The following is an 18,522-nucleotide window of genomic DNA, read 5'->3' on the forward strand; positions in this document are numbered from 1 at the left end:
ATAACTCAAACTCGCTCGCATGTAGCGGCGTACAAAACAGAAAACAAAAACATAAGAAATAAACATATTTTTGTGTTTTTGTATTTTCTTAATTTTTTTTTATTTTTAATTTTTTGATTATTATAATTTAATTTTTTGTAAATTTTTTTAATAACAAAAATTAAATAAATAAAACACATAATAAAGAATATCATTATACACACTCTACAACTTGGGCCATCTCCCGAGTGATGCCTCCAACATGTCTACGCCTCGGTCAGTGAGTCAAGGTAGAACACCTCGATTGTCTGATCAGCTACTGGCTCACCTATGTAGTGCTTCAACCTCTGACCGTTCACCTTAAACTTCCCTCTTTCTTCTTCAATCTCAATTGTGCCATACGAAAATACCTCAGTAATGGTGAATGGGCCTGACCATCGGGAATTCAGCTTTGCCGGAAATAACTGTAATCGGGAATTATATAGCAAAACCCGATCCCCACACATGAACTGTTTATCACCTCACAACTTCCTATCATGTAGCTCTTTTGTCTTCAGCTTATAATTGTACGAGTGTGCATAGGCATGATCGCGAAGTTCCTCTAACTCTTGTATCTGATGGAAATGGTGAACTTCAGCAGTCGAAAGATCAAGGTTAGCTGTTTGAAGGGCCCAAGAAGCACGGTGCTCCAACTCAACAGGCAAATGAAAGGCTTTCTCATAAATCATCCGAAATGGTGTGGAACCGGTCGGAGTTTTGTATGCTGTACGGAAAGCCCACAAAGCATCATCTAATTTTTCGACCAATCCTTTCGATTTAGCCCAACCGTCTTCTCAAGAATGAATTTGATGCTGTCCACTAGTCTATGGGTGCTAGGCAGTCGCAAGCTGATGGGTGACCCCATAGTGTTCCAACGCCTTCTCCATCTGCACGTTGCAAAAGTGAGTACCTCGATCGCTGATCAAGGCTTTCGGTACACCAAAAAGAGAGAAAAGATTTTTCAGAAATCTTACTACATCTCGGGCGTCGTTAGTGGGCAAGGCTCTGGCCTCGACCCACTTGGAGATGTAATCAACTGCCACAAAAATGTACTTGTTCCCTCTAGACGATAGGAACGGGCCCATAAAATCAATACCCCAAATGTCAAAAACCTCACAAACCTGAATAGCATTTTGGGGCATCTCATTTTGGGATGAGATGTTATCGACATGCTGACATCGGTCATAGCTTTTTACGAACGCATGAGCATCTTTAAAAATTGAAGACCAATAAAATCCTAAATCGAAGACCTTCTTAGCAGTAAGAACCTCACCATGGTGACCTCATGTCGATCCCTCAAGACAGTGGCTCAAAATCCGCCACCCTTCTTCAACATCCACACATCTCCTCACAAGCTGATCAGCACCTATACGAAAAAGAAACTGGTCATCCCAGATGTAGAACTTTACGTCAGTAAAGAATTTCTTCTTTTGCTGGTGAGACATCCTACTAGGGAGGGAAACATCGGCGAGGAAGTTCGCTGTATCTGCAAACCACGGGTAGCCATCATCCTGGGCTCTGACAAACATAAGATTCTCTATCTGGAAACGGTCATTGATGATGACCCCAGCATATCCAATCTCGGCTTTCTCAAAACGTGACAAGTGATCAGCCGCTACATTCTCGGCCCCCTTTTTATCAAGGATTTCTATATCAAACTCTTGAAGCAGCAGGATCCATCAGATAAGATGAGGCTAAGCGTCCTGCTTGTTGAAAATATAACGAATGGCAGCATGATCCGTGTAGACAACTGTTTTGGACAGAACGAGATAGGACCAAAACTTATCAAATGCAAACACCACAGCTAATAACTCTTTCTCAATGGTAGAGTAATTCTCCTGAGCACTGTTTAGGGTCCGGCTAGCATAGTAGATCGGGTGGAAGTGGTTCTCCTTCCACTGTCCAAGCACAGCTCCAACGGCATAGTCGCTCGCGTCGCACATCAATTCGAATGGCATAGACCAGTCGGGAGCAACCATGATCAGTGCGCTAACGAGTTTGTCTTTTAGAAGATCAAATTCCTTGATACACTATTCAGAGAAGACAAATGGAGCATCTTTCTCTAGTAGCTTGGTCATCGCTCTCGCAATTTTCGAGAAATCTTTAATGAACCGGCGATATAAACCTGCATGACCTAAGAAGCTACGGATGAATCTCACAGAAGTAGGCAGGGGAAGATTAGAAATGGTTTCAATTTTAGCTTGATCAAACTCGATCCCCGCACTCGAGATCCTTTGTCCTAGAACGATACCCTCACGTACCATGAAGTGACACTTCTCCCAGTTGAGGACAAGGTTGGTGCCTACGCAATGAGCCATCATCCTATCAAGGTTGGAGAGACAATAATCGAAAGAATTCTCGAAGACAGAAAATAGTCCATGAAGACCTCCATGAAATTCTCGATCATGTCATGAAAGATCGCCACCATACATCGCTGTAAAGTAGCTGGAGCATTACAAAGTCCAAAGGGCATGCATTTATAGGCAAACGTGTAGTAGGGGCAGGTGAATGTGGTTTTCTCCTGATCATCGGGATAGATCAGGATATGGAAATACCCGGAGAAACCATCCAAAAAACAGTAGTACTGCCGACCCGCCAAACGCTCAAGCATCTGATCAATGAAAGGTAGAGGAAAGTGATCTTTCCTAGTGGCATCGTTCAGTCTGCGGTAATCGATGCAGACTCTCCAACCAGTCATGGTCCTAATGGGAATAAGCTCTTTCCATTCATTGGTGACGACAGTCATGCCACCCTTCTTCGGAACCACTTGGATTGGACTCACCCAGGCGCTATCAGAGATGGGAAATATGATTCCCGCATCAAGGAGTTTGATGATTTCTTTCTTAACGACCTTTAGTATTTTCGGATTAAGCCTCCGTAGAGGCTGAACGACGGATTGGAAATTATCCTCCATAAGGATCTTATGAGTGCAGAACGAGGAATTAATCCCTTTGATGTCGATAATCTTCCATGCTATCGCCTCCTTTTGCGCTTTCAACACCTTCAACAACTTCAACTTCTCGACCTCCATCAAGGCAGACGCGATGATGACGGGTAGCTTCCTCTCTTCGTCCAAAAATGCATACTCCAAATGATCGGGTAGATCCTTAAGGTCTCGCACGATCTCAACAGATGACTCTGAATCTAGGGGTGGTGACATGGTGTTATCCATCATTGGTGGAGCTGTCATGGCAACCATCTCGACCTCTGAAATCTCCCTATAAAGAATCTGTGGGTCCAAGGTAGGTCCTCCACATATGTCAGTGAAAATCTCCTGCACATGTGATACGATGGTGGCAACGAAATACAGGGAGTCGTCCGCCGAATTGGGGTGCTTGAGTGATTGTCTTACGTCAAAGGTGACGTTATCATCCCCAACTCTCAGAAAACGTTTGCCCTCACGGACGTCGATCAACGCATGGGCAGTGGAAAGGAATGGTCGGCCTAAAATGAGAGGGACACTATCATCCTCATTCATATCTAGAATGACAAAGTACACCGGGAAAATGAACTTGTCGATACAAACAAGCATGTTCTCGACCACCCCTCGACGGTATTTCACGAAACGATCAGCAAGTTGGATAATCATTCGGGTTGGCCTCGGTTCTCCAAGACACAATTTACTGAACACAGAATACGGCATGAGATTGATGTTGGCCCCAAGGTCGGCCGAGCATGTCGAACCGTATCGTCACCTAAGATTCAAGGAAATGTAAAACTCCCAGGATCGGCCATATTTTCAGGCAACTTGCTCTGCAAAACTGCAGAGCACCCAGCACTCAACGGAATAGATGAGACCTCAGCTAGCTTATCCTTATTGGAAAGAATGTACTTAAGGAATTTGGCATATTTAGGCATCTAAGTAAGCGCCTCAAAGGAAGGATTGTTCAGGTGAAGCTTCTTGAGAAGTTCGAGGAACTTGGAGTTTTGCTCCTCATCTCTATCCGATCAGAGTCTCCCAGGATAAGGCAATTTGGATTTGTAGACTCTCAAATGTGGGTTTGATGATGAAGAATGTATATCGGCCGGCTTCGTACTCGCTGGGATAGTTTGCTGGTGTGCCTCGGCCGGAGGAGGCTCCATCTGGATTTCCTCATCCACCTGCTCCTCTTCTTCGACCGCAGGTATTACAACTCTCGAAGGATTAGACTCTTTTTCTCTTTTTGCACCGCTTCTAGTAGTCACTGTTTGGCGAACCCTCTCGGATTTTTCTCAGTATGACTTGGTAGTGAACCTGGTGCTCTCTCGAATAACTGGCTAGCAATCTCTCCGACGTGACGCTCAAGATTATCTAGAGATGTGGCCTAGTTCTTTAGCATAGCATCGTGTTCTGCAAATTTGGCTTCATTTGTCACTCGGCTCCTCTCATCATGCTTCAGCAGCCCTGCCATCATTTCCTCCAGTGAGGCTTTCTTCTCCTCTCTCCCCACTTGTTCCAAACTCTCTTGAATTAAACTCCCCTGCCCGAATAGATTCTCTCGACGCTGGTTTTGGTATTGGGCTTGGTAGCCACTGGCTTGTCCCCCTCGATAGTTATTCTGATTTCTCCAGCCAGTGTTCCCGCCGAAGGCGGGGTTTTGATATCTCAATGGATTGTTGACGAAGTCAACCTCCTCCTGATTGTTATCCGGCTTAACAGGACAGGTAATGGTGTCGTGACCCCCTCGGCAAACCTCACACTTCGCGACGCTCTTAACGGTAAGATCTCTAATGTGTTTGTTTAAAACATCAATCTGCGCCTGCATGCTAGTGCTCGAATCTACTTGAAGTACTCCTCTCGATGACGTGGAAGAATTTCTGCCCCTGTGCCCCTCGTAGCTTGCTGCTAGATAATAAAAAAGGATGACACACTCATCAGGATCTTTATTCTTGAGGAGGTTCCGTTAGCAGTTTGGTTCAACATCTCCCTCACGTGCTGTGTGGCTCCATTATAGAATTTCACGATGAGCTTCCATTTATCTAAACTATGATGAGGACAACTAAGAAGGATGTCCTTGAATCTTTCCCAAACTTCCCCGAAAGACTCGTCGGACCTCATGAGGAAGGAACAAATCTCCTCACGGAGTCGAGCGGATTTAGATGGCGGAAAGAATTTGGTCATGAATTTCTCTTGAAGGCCCACCCAAGTGGTGATGGATCCAGGAGGCAGTGACTTCAGCCATTTGTAGGCTTTGCCGGAAAGTGAGAAGGGAAAAAGACGGAGATAGATGGCTTCATCGTTCATGTTGCCGATATTGAAAGTTTCGCATATCTGAACGAACATGTCGATGTAGTTTGAATGATCTTCGCTCTCTAGCCCTTGGAATTGGAGTGCGGTTTTGATGAGTTGCATGACGTGGGCAGGAACAGACCAGTTGCTAGCGGCGGCACCTTTCGGTAAAGTGATGCTAGAATGACGATTCGGAGTCGGCCTACCATAGTCAGTTACTACTCTCCTAGGCGGTTGGTCACCCATGTTCCTATCCCTAGAAGAAGCGAAAGAAACAGAAGAAGAAGAATCAGAACTCGTCGGTGAAACAGAACGCTCTCTCTCAGGCTCGACTTTCTCGGTATCGTCAAACGTTTCAAGCTTCGGCGGTCCTTGTGAGCGGGTATGACGCATACGACTAAAAAGAAAAAAACTAAAATTAACTAGGCTAATATTAAACTAAAAACAAATAAACACAAGTAAGCAAGTAAAAAAAACAGTTAAGTCCCCAAACTCGGGTCGTTCTCTAATCGCCTCAGACCGTGTCCCCAACAACGGCGGCAAAAACATGATGTGCGAAAATATATATATAAATAATAAACACGAATCACAACTAAGCTTTAAAAACTAAACAGTCTATCCTAGTTCACACAATCGGCAAGTGTACCGGTCGCGCATAGCAAAGAAGAGGAAAGTCCGGATATCGAACTCGAAGACACGTGAGAACGGCTCAGATTATAATCCCTAATCCAAGTCCTACCCTGAAAGATTTATAAGTGATTTTTTATTTTTTTTTATTTTAATTAATTTCAACTAACTTAACTTAACTTAACTTAACTTAACTTAACTTAACTTAACTTAACTTAACGAAACTAACGAGGTTTTAACAAATGCGGAGAAACGACTACCTAGGCAAGAATCCTACTGACAGTTCGACGGCTAATGGAATTAACTAATCACACGACACTGGGATCTTAAAATAATCAACTAAGGCTCATTAAAGTTCGCTAGATTACCTCTCGGTCTCATCAAATAACCCTCACAAATCTAAGAAAATTGAATAAATGCACCGGGATAAAGATTACTAAGGTACCCTGATGACACATCTCCTTTCGGACTAAACGACACAAAACCCGCTTAAAATTGGTACTAGCAGTTCTAGGAATAAAGGGGTAACAAAATCTAACTCGATCTAAGACACATATTTGCACGCAAAACTAAACCGGGAAAGACCAAAACTCGCTCTCGCGCAATTTTAACCTAACCGAATAAAGACGCAAGACAAACCGACTTCCTATTACCTCTCGGTCATAAGGAAGGTGAACCTATTGAATTTTAATAATTAATCCCACTTAAGATTCATATGGCCGCGCTAACCATAAATAGATCAATAACACCAAGTCTAAGACCTAAACGTAGAACCCTAATCGAATGACACACAATCAATCAAAGTCTTACGCGCAATAATTATATAAAAACAATATTTTAACACAACAAAGATCAAATTAAATAAAGCCGTTCAATAATAATACGTTATGTGATCAATTAAAACCAAGTAAACCGTCAAACAATGTCAATAATCATCAGCACCTAGGTAGTACAAAAGATTTAGCCAATAATCATAACCAACGAAAAATTTAACAGATTTAAAAGTCATAATCATCATATCAAGAAATATAAAGATGAACTTATAAAATAAACAATGCAAACCACTTTGAAGAAAAATAATGTTCCCTATTACGGTTGTTGCCCCGGCTCCCCTTGGCTTCATTCTTCTTTCCTTAGCTTCAAAAGAACTTTGAATAAAAAATATTTTTCCCTCTGAGTTGCTGCGATCGGCAATCAAATCCAAGGTGTGTTAGTATATATTTTTTTTATATTTTTTTATTTGTGTTTCTTGCTCCACGCCAACTTGAGCCACACAAATTAAATTTGTGTGTTTCCTTAAAACTAACAAGAGTGTTGGTTGAATGCCGACCAAAATGTCAAAAAAAAAAACAACAAACTCTTTTTCTTCTTGATTTCCGATCGCCAAAAGAGAGCAGCCAGCCAGCTAGGGTTTTTTTTCTTTTTTAGTTATCTTAATATAATAACATGTAAGGCTTGGATCTTGTGGGCTTGGATCGGACCTTGAGTTTTAGTCTTCAAACTTGATCATAAAGGTCTCCAATGTCTTCAAAAACCCGAACTTTTTCTCCTTTAAAACTCGTAACCTACACAAATAATAAACTTTGTAAGACCAAGTTAAAACGAATTAAATCATTAATTATTATATAATTAAGCACTTAAAAGATGATAAAAGGGTGCGGAAAATAGTTGTGTTTTACAACACATCACAAACACAATAGTTTTTTTTATTAAATTAACTTAATGTATCTCTAAATGAATCTTCTAGCTTTAAACCAAATGATAACCTTCATATGAGTACAAAATAATATAGCTTGTCAACACGAGTTTGAGTTAGAAAATCACCAGTTTTGTTATTATAATAATATGTGAATAAAAGAGCAAAACTAATATTACAGGCATAAATCAATCAAACCACGAGAAATAAGTGGTGTCAGTTGAGCATTGCCTAGCGAATCATGTTTTGGCTACTATGACAGTCATACGATCATACAATAATGTGATTATGATGGAATTCTCGAAATGCGATAAAGTAAAACAACTAGTCAAATAACAATTAATCATTCAATCGAACAACACACATTATTCACAGTTTTCTAGCTGTGTATAATATATAATATGTAAAATATGAGTTGGTAAGCATAAGTCCCCAAAATGTTTGTAAAAAATCAGTATAAATGAGGGGAATTATTTCTCACCTTATTTCTTAGGCAAGTTTTAAGATAAAAGTAAACAATAATGAGAAACCAAACTTTAATGCGCTGACTGAATTAACCCGAATGAACCTCAAACTTCGAGACAGTAGACTAGAATTAAAATTTAGAACAACGCAATTGGAATCAGGTTAAACAGATTTGTAAAACTCCAGTTATGAGGTTTTTAAGACTTAAACGAGCTGGTATTCTTCAGAATCCGAAATTTGAGTCCGTAGTCGATTTTGACTAGTACACTCAAAATTTTATGGTGAGCAAAAAAGTCTCTAGACTGAAAGCTAGTTCCGACCAGAGGATAGAGAAATTGACAAATCAATGGATTTGATTAAAATACCCTTAACGTTTGGGATTAATTTAACTAGGGAGACTCCCTCAATATGCAAAATTGATTTAGGGCTTTTTTTCTACAGATAAAAAAAACTACAATATTTAAGAAAACAACTTACCCTGGAGATGAAAAGAATGATGAGAAATCAAGAGGTCAATGATAAATGCTTATGTTCGGAAAAGTCAACCGGTAAATAATTTTGCTAGAACTTGAGAAAATCCGACCAAATACACAAGAGGGCCGGTTATTATAGAGTGTAGGGGGTTTACAGACGTGAAGTGAAGGTCTTGGTGGCCTCGTTTATGCAGAAAACGTAATATAATGCTAAATTTGGACGAAAAGCCCGTTTAAGCAAGAGATCTCGTCTGATGAAGAAATCGAACGAAATAAAAGCCAAAATTCGTTCTTGGAGAAGGGGTAAACAAATGTTGACATATACCATGGCTAGAGGGGTTTTCTTGGGGCTAAAAACACGGGATTTGGTTCCAAAATAACTGATTTTGCATTAAAACCAAACTTGCCCAAAAATATGATCTGCATGTCAGTTGGTCGCGCTACGCGACTAAGTAAGGCCACTTGGTCGCATGTCGCGTCGTGTGGGACGGATCTGCAGCTTTCATTTTGGTTAGTTTTAGTCCCTGATCTTCTTAGAATGTCCGTTTTTAATCTTTTTAAAGGTTTTAAGCAATAAATGACAAGTTTGAGTAACATATAGGGTACGAAACGAATATACACATCCAAATGCTTATAAACGCAAAATTTTATTAATAAACCAAGATCAGAATTACATTACCGAAACGGAAAACAAATACGAATACAATAGATCCGAAATGTTACAATGTCCGGGTTCTACTTGTTCCTGCATAATTTCAATGTTCAGATAGCTTCACCAACGGATTACCTAAGGAACTATTTATTTGTTTTCGATCCAGACCATGTGTTCGCCCTCCTACTACTGCTCCAACTGCGGGGGGTTATTAGACGAAAAATATTGTGAAAATATTTTATATAGTTAGGATGATCTTATTTTCTATTTTATGTACCTTTGTAATATTATTTATAGTCCATTGATTGATGAGAAGAGTCATTCTATTCATTTGCATTAACAGTTATGTTCGTTCATAGAATAGGTAAATCTCTTATACTCCAAGATATATCGACCCGTGGTGATTTTAAACAAACTCAAGGATTTTGACCTAATCTCTCACTAACGAACTAAAAGGGGAAGCGGGAGAGAATCAACAAATGGAGGTTCATAGTAGTTGAGTAAACTCATCAGTCTACTCTTCCAATTTTTGGAGCTTTAAATTAGTTTATGAACCCGATAGCTAAAATATGGAAATTTATAGCTTCAGTCATTCAATAGCATAGAACGTCTTATTAGAACTTGTAGAGAAGATGCGGTTTTTATTAAAGAGCATAAGCATTAAGAAACACTTTGTGATTACGAGTTTTTGATTTCAGATAAAATGATTCAATTACAATAGAGGGGCAGGTTATAAGCGGACAACAAGTATGTCGCGTCTCTTCTATGTCTCTCTTAGGATCTTGTATCCATACATATATTTATGAAGGATATCATATATTCTGCCAAAATTCATAAAAAAAACATAAACAAACCTTAGTGGAGTCATTTAGTTATAATCACGAATATTCATTTAGTTAATAAGATAACAACAATCTTAGGAAATAAAATGTCCTTCTAGCCTTAGTTGGATGGTAATAGCTCTTGTATTTGGGATTGAAACCCAGAAAATAAAACTCGGTATGTGAGTAGATTTCTTTGGAGTAGCTGACGGGTGTGTGGTTGTTAAAAAAATGGAGAGATTGATCAAACGATGATCTAAGAATCCAGATGAATTCTGCTAGTTATCATATCATATATAGTAGTTTGAAAATAATCCTCCAAAAATATATGTTTGGGTGCACGCTTTATTTTATATGTAATTTATGTATCCCTTGAATCAAACTTTACGCTTATTTTACAAGTTACATTAGTAAACGAAAAAAAAAAGTACTTTAATTGCTTTATCAAATATGTATGTTCATGATCTGTCTTCCAAAAATAAATATAAGTTTACATAGAATTTCAGAATTGCATGTGTAGGGGTCCGATCGATCCAGCATGCATGCATGCATGCCATGTACTGTCTTTAATATCCTATATCACTTTAACATTAGTTAATTAATTAATTAAGGTTAATATGACGCAAGTTAGGCCTAAAAATTCAAAAGGTTGATTAACTCAACTAAAAACCTTAATTAGCATGTTAAGTGTTATCTTAGGCTTCCCCTATAAAACCCACACCATCTTCATTATCTTTCTTCATAAATCTCACTCTCCCTCTACCTTTCTAGCCCATATTATCTCTCTCTCTCTCTCTCTCTCTCTCTCTCTCGTTTACACTTTGAGCATAACAGAAACCAAAATAGTTAGCGTCTAAATGAAGAAAAGCCCGAGCAGTTCTTCGCATGATGTCCAGGTTCGGAAAGGGCCATGGACAATGGAAGAAGACTTGATTCTTATAAACTACATCACCAATCATGGTGAAGGTGTTTGGAACACTCTTGCTAGATCTGCAGGTAATTATAACTTTTAATGCATGGTTTTGTTTTTATTTTTTTAATGTTTTACTAAATCCCTAATTATGGATTAAATACGTGATAAACTAGGGCTAAAAAGAACTGGAAAAAGTTGCCGGCTTAGGTGGTTGAACTATCTCCGACCCGATGTAAGAAGGGGCAATATCACACCGGAAGAACAACTCTTGATCATGGAGCTTCATGCTAAATGGGGAAACAGGTTTGTATAATTCACTTATTTTAATTACATCTTTGTTTTTATCTCAATATATTCACTACTACACAAATGGGTAAAAGCGACCGAAATGCCAACCAAAATGATGCAATATAGTGGCTAATATTAAAGTTGATAAATTGTGCGCATAACTAATTACATAACTCATCATGCTTTGAAACTATATTGCGTTTAATTATGTATACTAATTAGTGGACTTAGGAAAGATTTTAGTTAAATAATAGTCTAATTAAGGGCATAATACGCGCTTTAAGTATCAGCATCACCAAGAAAGATCAAATCGACAAGTAAGAGACTTTCCGATTTTAAAAGTATTCCTTTTCAATCCATCACGTGTTTAAGTTTCATTTTATCGAGTCACGAAAGCGGGTTCCCACATTAAGTGCTTTCTCAAAATTGAGAGATTCCATATTGTTTTTGGCTGATCAAGACAATGTGGTGGTCCGTTATGTTTAGAGTTCATAATGATAACTTTATTTTAATCACATCATGAATAAAATACATGATTTTTTGTAGGAAAATTAGTTGGCTTATAGTTAAGAGCATCAGAGCATGTTTAAAGTTTTGAAGAAAAATCAAGTGTGTGGTGACTTCCTTAATGGTCCCAAATGTTCGATTAAAGAATATTACGTAAAGAAAACACCCAACTTAATATGTACTCTCTGATTTTAAGATTTATAATTTACCAATCTTAGAGCAAAGAAGATAATATAAGGGATTTCTTCACAAGTTTCTTTTTATATATGTTTTCTTGAAAACATTTGTAGTTTTTTTTTTCCTTTTCAAAAACCATATGCATAATTTCTTTTACTTATCTAAAAGAACATGTAGAATTTTTCATCCTTAATCATGCACGCATCGATGCTCTTGTCGAATGAATCTCTGGACCATCGACAGGTCAAATATTGGATTCCAAACTCGAGCCGCTAATTTTTAAAACTAAAAACTTTGAAAGCTTCTTCTTTTCAACTTGATTGATGGGGGTGTTTCTACATTTATGAATGAAATGCGAGTTGATCAAGTCTCCTATAAATATACACTACTTATGGAAAAAGTAATCATTTCATGAATTTGAAACATAGTACACATGATTACTTTTTAATTTGCATGATGTATGTTTCGTCTTATATGAATTTTACATGGGGTATGTTTGCCAAAACTAGCTGCTAGTTGTAACTGTAAGCTGTTGGCCGGTGACTTGAATCTGGTTGCTATTTTTAGATATATTTAGATTTTTGGCAGTGTACCTGGAGCTTTTAATAAAATGTATAAAATTACTAAAATAAAAATAACTAAAAACAATAATAATAAATGTATTTATTTTGAAAGGTTATTTTAAGTAAATTAAAATACTAAAAGCTTGTATTTCTTTTTAAACGCTACTAGTGGAAGCTTTAAACTTAAAGCTTTTTCTTCTAACCTAAAAACTTCAATCTTTTTGAACCAAACAAGGCTTTTAATTAAATATGAGTTTTTTCTTAAAAACTTGAACATCCTAAAAACTTCCTCCCATATATACCCATGATCTCTTGTGGACCATAATATCTCAATTTTTTTCAACAATAATACTCCCTCCGTCCCATTATAAGTGTCAAAGTTTGACTTTTCAAGTATTTCTTTTGCAACATTAACTGTAAATATTTTTGCTCGTGTCATATAATACTTGATGAAAATTATATCAATGTAAAATACATTTAAAATCCAATCCATTCATATATTCTACATCATGTATTATATAACACAAACAAAAATATTGTCGGTCAAAGTTAAACAAGAAAGACCAAAAATGTCAAACATGGACACTTATAAAGGGACGGAGAGAGTATATATTTAAGCTAGTAAATAAACCAATTTAACCCTAAGAAAATATTGTGAAAGTTTTATATACATAATATAAGTTTCGAATTTTAGAGCTTATTCTATTTCTTTTCAACCATTTAACTCTAAACTTCAAAATATCTTTGTAGATGGTCAAAAATAGCAAAACATCTTCGTGGAAGAACAGATAATGAAATAAAAAATTATTGGAGGACAAGGATTCAAAAGCACATCAAACATGCAGAAAACTTTAATGGGAAATCATCAGGCCATGCCGATCAAGCCACTACGAGCTCAACGCAAACATGCAATGTCATAAATCCAATGGAAACGTACTCTCCACCCTATGATAATTTTCAGAGTTTTTCAGGTCCATATCCAACCGAAACTAATGAGAATGTGTGGAGTATGGAGGATTTATGGTCTATGCAGTTATTAAACAGTGACTAATCATTTTGTTTATTGCGTACATGCATGAGTCTTATAGGTTAAATATATAGCATTGCAAAACGAAGAGCTTTCAGCAACAAACGAATCCTTTAGACATATTAAAACCCTTGTTTGATTTGTGTCGATGTTTATATGTAGTCCCACTAGAACCTTAGTACTATCTATATTCCATTATGTTTGGACTCATGTATCACTATCTCATAGCTACTTAAACCCCTCACACATCTTTTACAATAAAACGTTGGATTAATATACGCGTGGCAAATATCGTAGAGTTGTTTTTATTTTACTGTTTCTAATTTATACGTTTGATATTTCGTGTGGCAATATAATATTGCTATAAACAATTTTTTGTTCACAGCATTGTCACGTTATATTAGTAATATATATATATTGGTTATTATAGAAAAACCTTTATAAATATTAGTCCATAGAATTACTCAAAAGACATTTTCTTATAAACGGTATTTAGCAATACGAGTTATAATTAGTAGTGTGGTGCTCACCAAGATTTGTCCATGACCCTAAGGACAAATCCTCTCATAGAAATCGTAGGGGATGTCTGGTTGATTAAAATGTTGTCTTTGTATCATTTAATATGTATATGAAACTTAACTATTAAGAAGTTCCATAACATTAAAAGACGTATTTTTAGTGAAACCAAATACACCCTATCTCTGAATGATTCAGAGATAGTCTATTAATGAAATCAATAGTCTCTTAATGAAATCATGAGAAGGCTACCAACTTAACCGAAAAAGGATATTTTTATCCATAATAAAATGTGAGAGGGTGAATTGTTTACGCCATAAACGATGACGCCTGTTCTTTATCAAACACGTATAACAATCCAAATTACAATTCATACCAAATATACCACGTATGATGTCACCTAATCCATTTGATTTGATTGGTGAAAATAAAATCTCTTGAAAATAACATAATCATTAAATTAACCGTTTTTTATTATGTTAACTTATGTAAACTCCAAAATAATTGCTATTTTGGTTAACTAGTCATTAGTTTAATTTGGTATTATTAATTAGAGTGTTAGTTGAGAATGAGATTAGTCATATACTGGAACATTATTTTCATCTATATTAATGGCAAAATTTATTAAGGCTAATTCTGGGTTGGCATCTAGTTTTGAAAAACGACAAATTGAAAACACCTACCAAACGTAACCACTAGGAGAGCTACACGTGGAAAGATATGGAACATCTTAGATTTCTATTTAGGGAGAGTTCAATCTTTGCTTTCTATATTCATCAAAACCAATACACGAGTCCGTGAGTGTTGAAGGGGACGTAAGCCTAACTTTTTCTAACCGTTTAAGGAAGGTCTTCACATGCATTGATGCTATTTCTCTTGATCAAAAAGATAAGTTAACCTTTATAACGTCTTTTATAGTCGTTTATTCTATTCAATTATTACATAATAAACATTATAATTCTATAAATTAAAATGTATTAGATAATGAGTATTATATCATGTGTAATATAATTGCATTGTTTGAAATTAAAACTAGAGCTCTAATATTGTTGTTTTTATTAAAACAAAACAACATATAAAGATAAATTAAGTAAATTATATCTTCAAACATCTATAATACTTAAAACCATCAAACAAAACAACATATTAATTAAAACATTCAACATCTATTAAGTAATCTTTAGCTAATAAAGAGTCACTATAAACCCCAAAAACTATGCAATATCCAAAAAGTTTTGTTTCTCAAACATTGAAATAGAAACATATATACAAGATGATAAATTCAAAAACAAAGAAATTAGAAAAATAATAAGTTAACATTAGTTTTAACATCCAAACTAAATAGTTATAAAAATATATATTAACATGATAGTAAGTACCTTGATATCTGGAGGTTGAAAATGGAAGTTGTTAATATCGCATGACGGTGGAATTAAAATAATTTTTACACAACATAAAGATTACGTGTTCATCAATAAACAGCGCAAAATACCAAAATCAAACTGATGCTCCAAATTAATAACATGAGAATGAGTACCTTGTTATTTGACGGGTGAACATGGAGGAAGAAATTGAAAATATAGACTGAAAGAGGAAGGATGAATGTTAGAATGAGTTTTAAATCAGTATACAAGGTCTTTAATTCCAAAAAATAAACGAACACAAAAAACAGAACATAATGTTATTCATACTTACAATTTCGACTTGGTTAAATCGAACTGAATATAGAAACGCGATAGACATGGACAATTCAATGGGATTAAAGAAACTGAAATGATATTGTCAGTTAGTTAAAGCATTAATAACACATTATATTTTCTAAAATACATAAAGTAGTAAGAATAATTTGTAATTTGTATTTTAAAATAAATTAAAATGGAAGGATGTGAATCTATATTTATTAAGGAAAAGTGAATGTTAGCATCAATACATCCTATTTGAGTTGGTAACCACAAACATTTTAAACGTAAGGTAGTGAGTTGAGTTCGATTTTCTCCAACAACATATTTTTCATTTTATCATTCTGGTTCAAAACTGTAAAAATGGAACAATTTTAATTAAACCAAAATAGATAATGAAATGGAGTGTTAAATTGGAAATTTGTACAATTAACAGCATATGTGGAATGTTTAGTTAAATGTCATGTTAAAAATAGGTATTCTTTTAATATTATAGTTAGATTTTAGCTTCCTTTCTATGAGAATAATCACTAGTTTAGTCTCGTTTTTTCCCATTTCCGATCTTAAGTCGACTTACTTATTCGTTTCTAGTCGTTAACCAGTGCGTAAAAGAGACTGTGACATAATAATCACTAATTTGACTAAAACATAAAACATAAAAGAGACTAAAACATTTAACCAATGCGTTTCTACATGGCCGTTAAATAGGAAAAAAAGATAGACGTGGAAACTTTGAAACACACACATGTGAGGCAGCATATTAAGTCGCAAATTTAGACTGAAATGTAAAAGATCAAAAACATAGGGAACCAAATTTGTAAAGGGAAGAGTATTGGGGCTCAAAATAAAAAATGATTTGTAATAAATTTTTAACAATAAAAAAGCATGGGGATTTCGGATACTTTTGGTGCTTTTAGGAGTGCATCTATGACCTTAACTAGATTATTTAATTCTGAGTTCTTATCATTTAGATGGATACAAGTAGCAAATATAAGCTAAATAACCAATATTATAAAATGTCAGGAGTTCTTTTAAAAAATTTCATTTGAAAAGTTTCAGTCACCTAAGGTGTACTATACATTAACAAAATCATCTGAAATTGAATATCGATTTATTGTGTAGTAAAACAAAATGATTATAAGATTATGGAATCTTATGGTTGCATAGTGACAAGAGTCATTGTCGACCAAGTTATCTCCACGGTGGACGTTGCCAGAGCACCGCCTCAAATGAGCTTCACTCCCAATATAACAAATGTGGACTTAGAAGGGAAACCCGAGTCCTCACCCCTCCATCAAAATCAATTACTTTTTCAGGGTGTTGCATTTAGTCAAGTTTTAGCATCATGGCAGAAACTACTAGCTTGTTACACTATGACATGATAAAAAAGGTTTCGTTGTGTATTTCTCAATATTTGAATGACATTGTATATTTCCAGATGATGAAGATTAAGGCGAAAAAGACAGAGGCAATAAATCGAAGCAAAAAAATTATTTATGTAAATGCTACTGTGTATATTTTTGTATACTAAAGTATACATTACTACATAAATTTTATTATTTTATGAGACTCCGTTTACAAGAATTATTGCTTTTGTGAAGTTATACGAAAATTGGAAAGTTTATTGTGGGTTGTTAGTTTGTTACTGTCTTTCATATTTTTTTATATCACGTGTTTTAAATGGCAGAACTAATTTGACACTGGTAACATTTTTTTCATAATACTTATGGATATGATGATTTCATATTTCATATTCATGTTATTCAAGTAATTTGGTTTTTTAGTAGAGATCATTTCATTATAAACGATTATGATAGACTTGCAGGTAAACGAGCAACAAATTGTGCCGCAACTCTCTTTTGAATAACAAAATCAATCCTGCTAAAAACCAAGTTTTTGGTCCTATGGGCTAAAATATTACTATGCACAACCCACTGAACTATGCTCAAAAAGTCCATAGGCTTTGGGACTAGGAAATAAAATGTTTTAAAAACAAAATGGATAAACACGTGTTGATTCTTTACACAAGTTTTCTTGTGCTTAGCAAGTTCGCTTGATTCCACTTTTAACGCAACCTAACCACAACAAACTCATCACTAGTATAAAATCGGGCTTCGGTGACACACAAAAATTGTCACTGTAGATAGTTACTGGCGATTTTTTTTTCACTAATTTTGTCACCAAAGGTCACGCCATTGTAGATGTTTGGTGACACACAAAAAATCGTCACTGTAGCATATAAAAATCAGTCACCGTAGAGTAGATATGTCACTATAGACCAGTGATTTTTGTTTCAATTTTATCAAATAAGTCAATATAAACCATTTTCAGTGACACATGTTTTTTTGGCTAGTGGCAATATATCAACAATTGGTCACATGAATTTTTTTTCAATGTGACGTTTTGCTTGAAATTGGTAACATTACACTATGTTCAGTGTGAATATTGGTTGATATTTGATCTCAATTAGAAACCAAGTTGTTAATCAAAGCTATGACTATTACATACCTTCTAGTGACATAACACAAATGAAAATGTGACCTAAAATGTTTAATATAAACTAGTCTTATTTTAAGTGTCACTGTTGTGTATCCTTTAATCACACTAAGTTTGAAAATTTCTTGTAGCATTTCCATTTAGTGACATATATTACATAGTTACATGACCCTAACACACTTGTTGTCACACTATTATTAAATTAATGTGAGTTTTTATGTATTTTAGTAACAAATAATTTTGAACAGTGTGACTATATATAATTAGTTATCACACAATTGTTAATCTAAGTTGTGATTATTACATACCTTCTAGTGACATAACACAAATGAAAATGTGACCTGAATCGTTTAATATAAACTAGTCTTATTTTAAGTGTCGCTTGTAACATCTCG

At 35.6% G+C, this 18,522-nt stretch overlaps 1 protein-coding gene across 1 annotated transcript; it reads left to right on the forward strand.

The window, feature by feature from the left end:
• Positions 1-10,765: 10,765 nt before the first annotated feature.
• Positions 10,766-13,579, forward strand: LOC143624119 (MYB-like transcription factor EOBI). Its single transcript, XM_077094853.1, has 3 exons — positions 10,766-10,957; positions 11,048-11,177; positions 13,160-13,579. Exons 1-3 carry the CDS (start codon positions 10,819-10,821, stop codon positions 13,458-13,460), a joined length of 570 nt encoding a protein of 189 aa, XP_076950968.1. The 5' UTR covers positions 10,766-10,818; the 3' UTR covers positions 13,461-13,579.
• The last annotated feature ends 4,943 nt before the right edge of the window (positions 13,580-18,522 follow it).

The sequence above is a fragment of the Bidens hawaiensis genome, unplaced genomic scaffold (genome assembly GCF_021521415.1).
Source record: "Bidens hawaiensis isolate Kalapana, Puna unplaced genomic scaffold, B.hawaiensis_p1.1 tig00003654_1, whole genome shotgun sequence".
NCBI classification, from domain to species: Eukaryota; Viridiplantae; Streptophyta; class Magnoliopsida; order Asterales; family Asteraceae; genus Bidens; species Bidens hawaiensis.

Coding starts and splice junctions, on each gene's coding strand:
- LOC143624119 (XM_077094853.1), top strand. CDS start 10,819: ATGAAGAAAAGCCCGAGCAGTTCTTCGCATGATGTCCAGGTTCGGAAA. Junction 10,958..11,047: donor CACTCTTGCTAGATCTGCAG/GTAATTATAACT, acceptor GTGATAAACTAG/GGCTAAAAAGAACTGGAAAA. Junction 11,178..13,159: donor CATGCTAAATGGGGAAACAG/GTTTGTATAATT, acceptor ATATCTTTGTAG/ATGGTCAAAAATAGCAAAAC.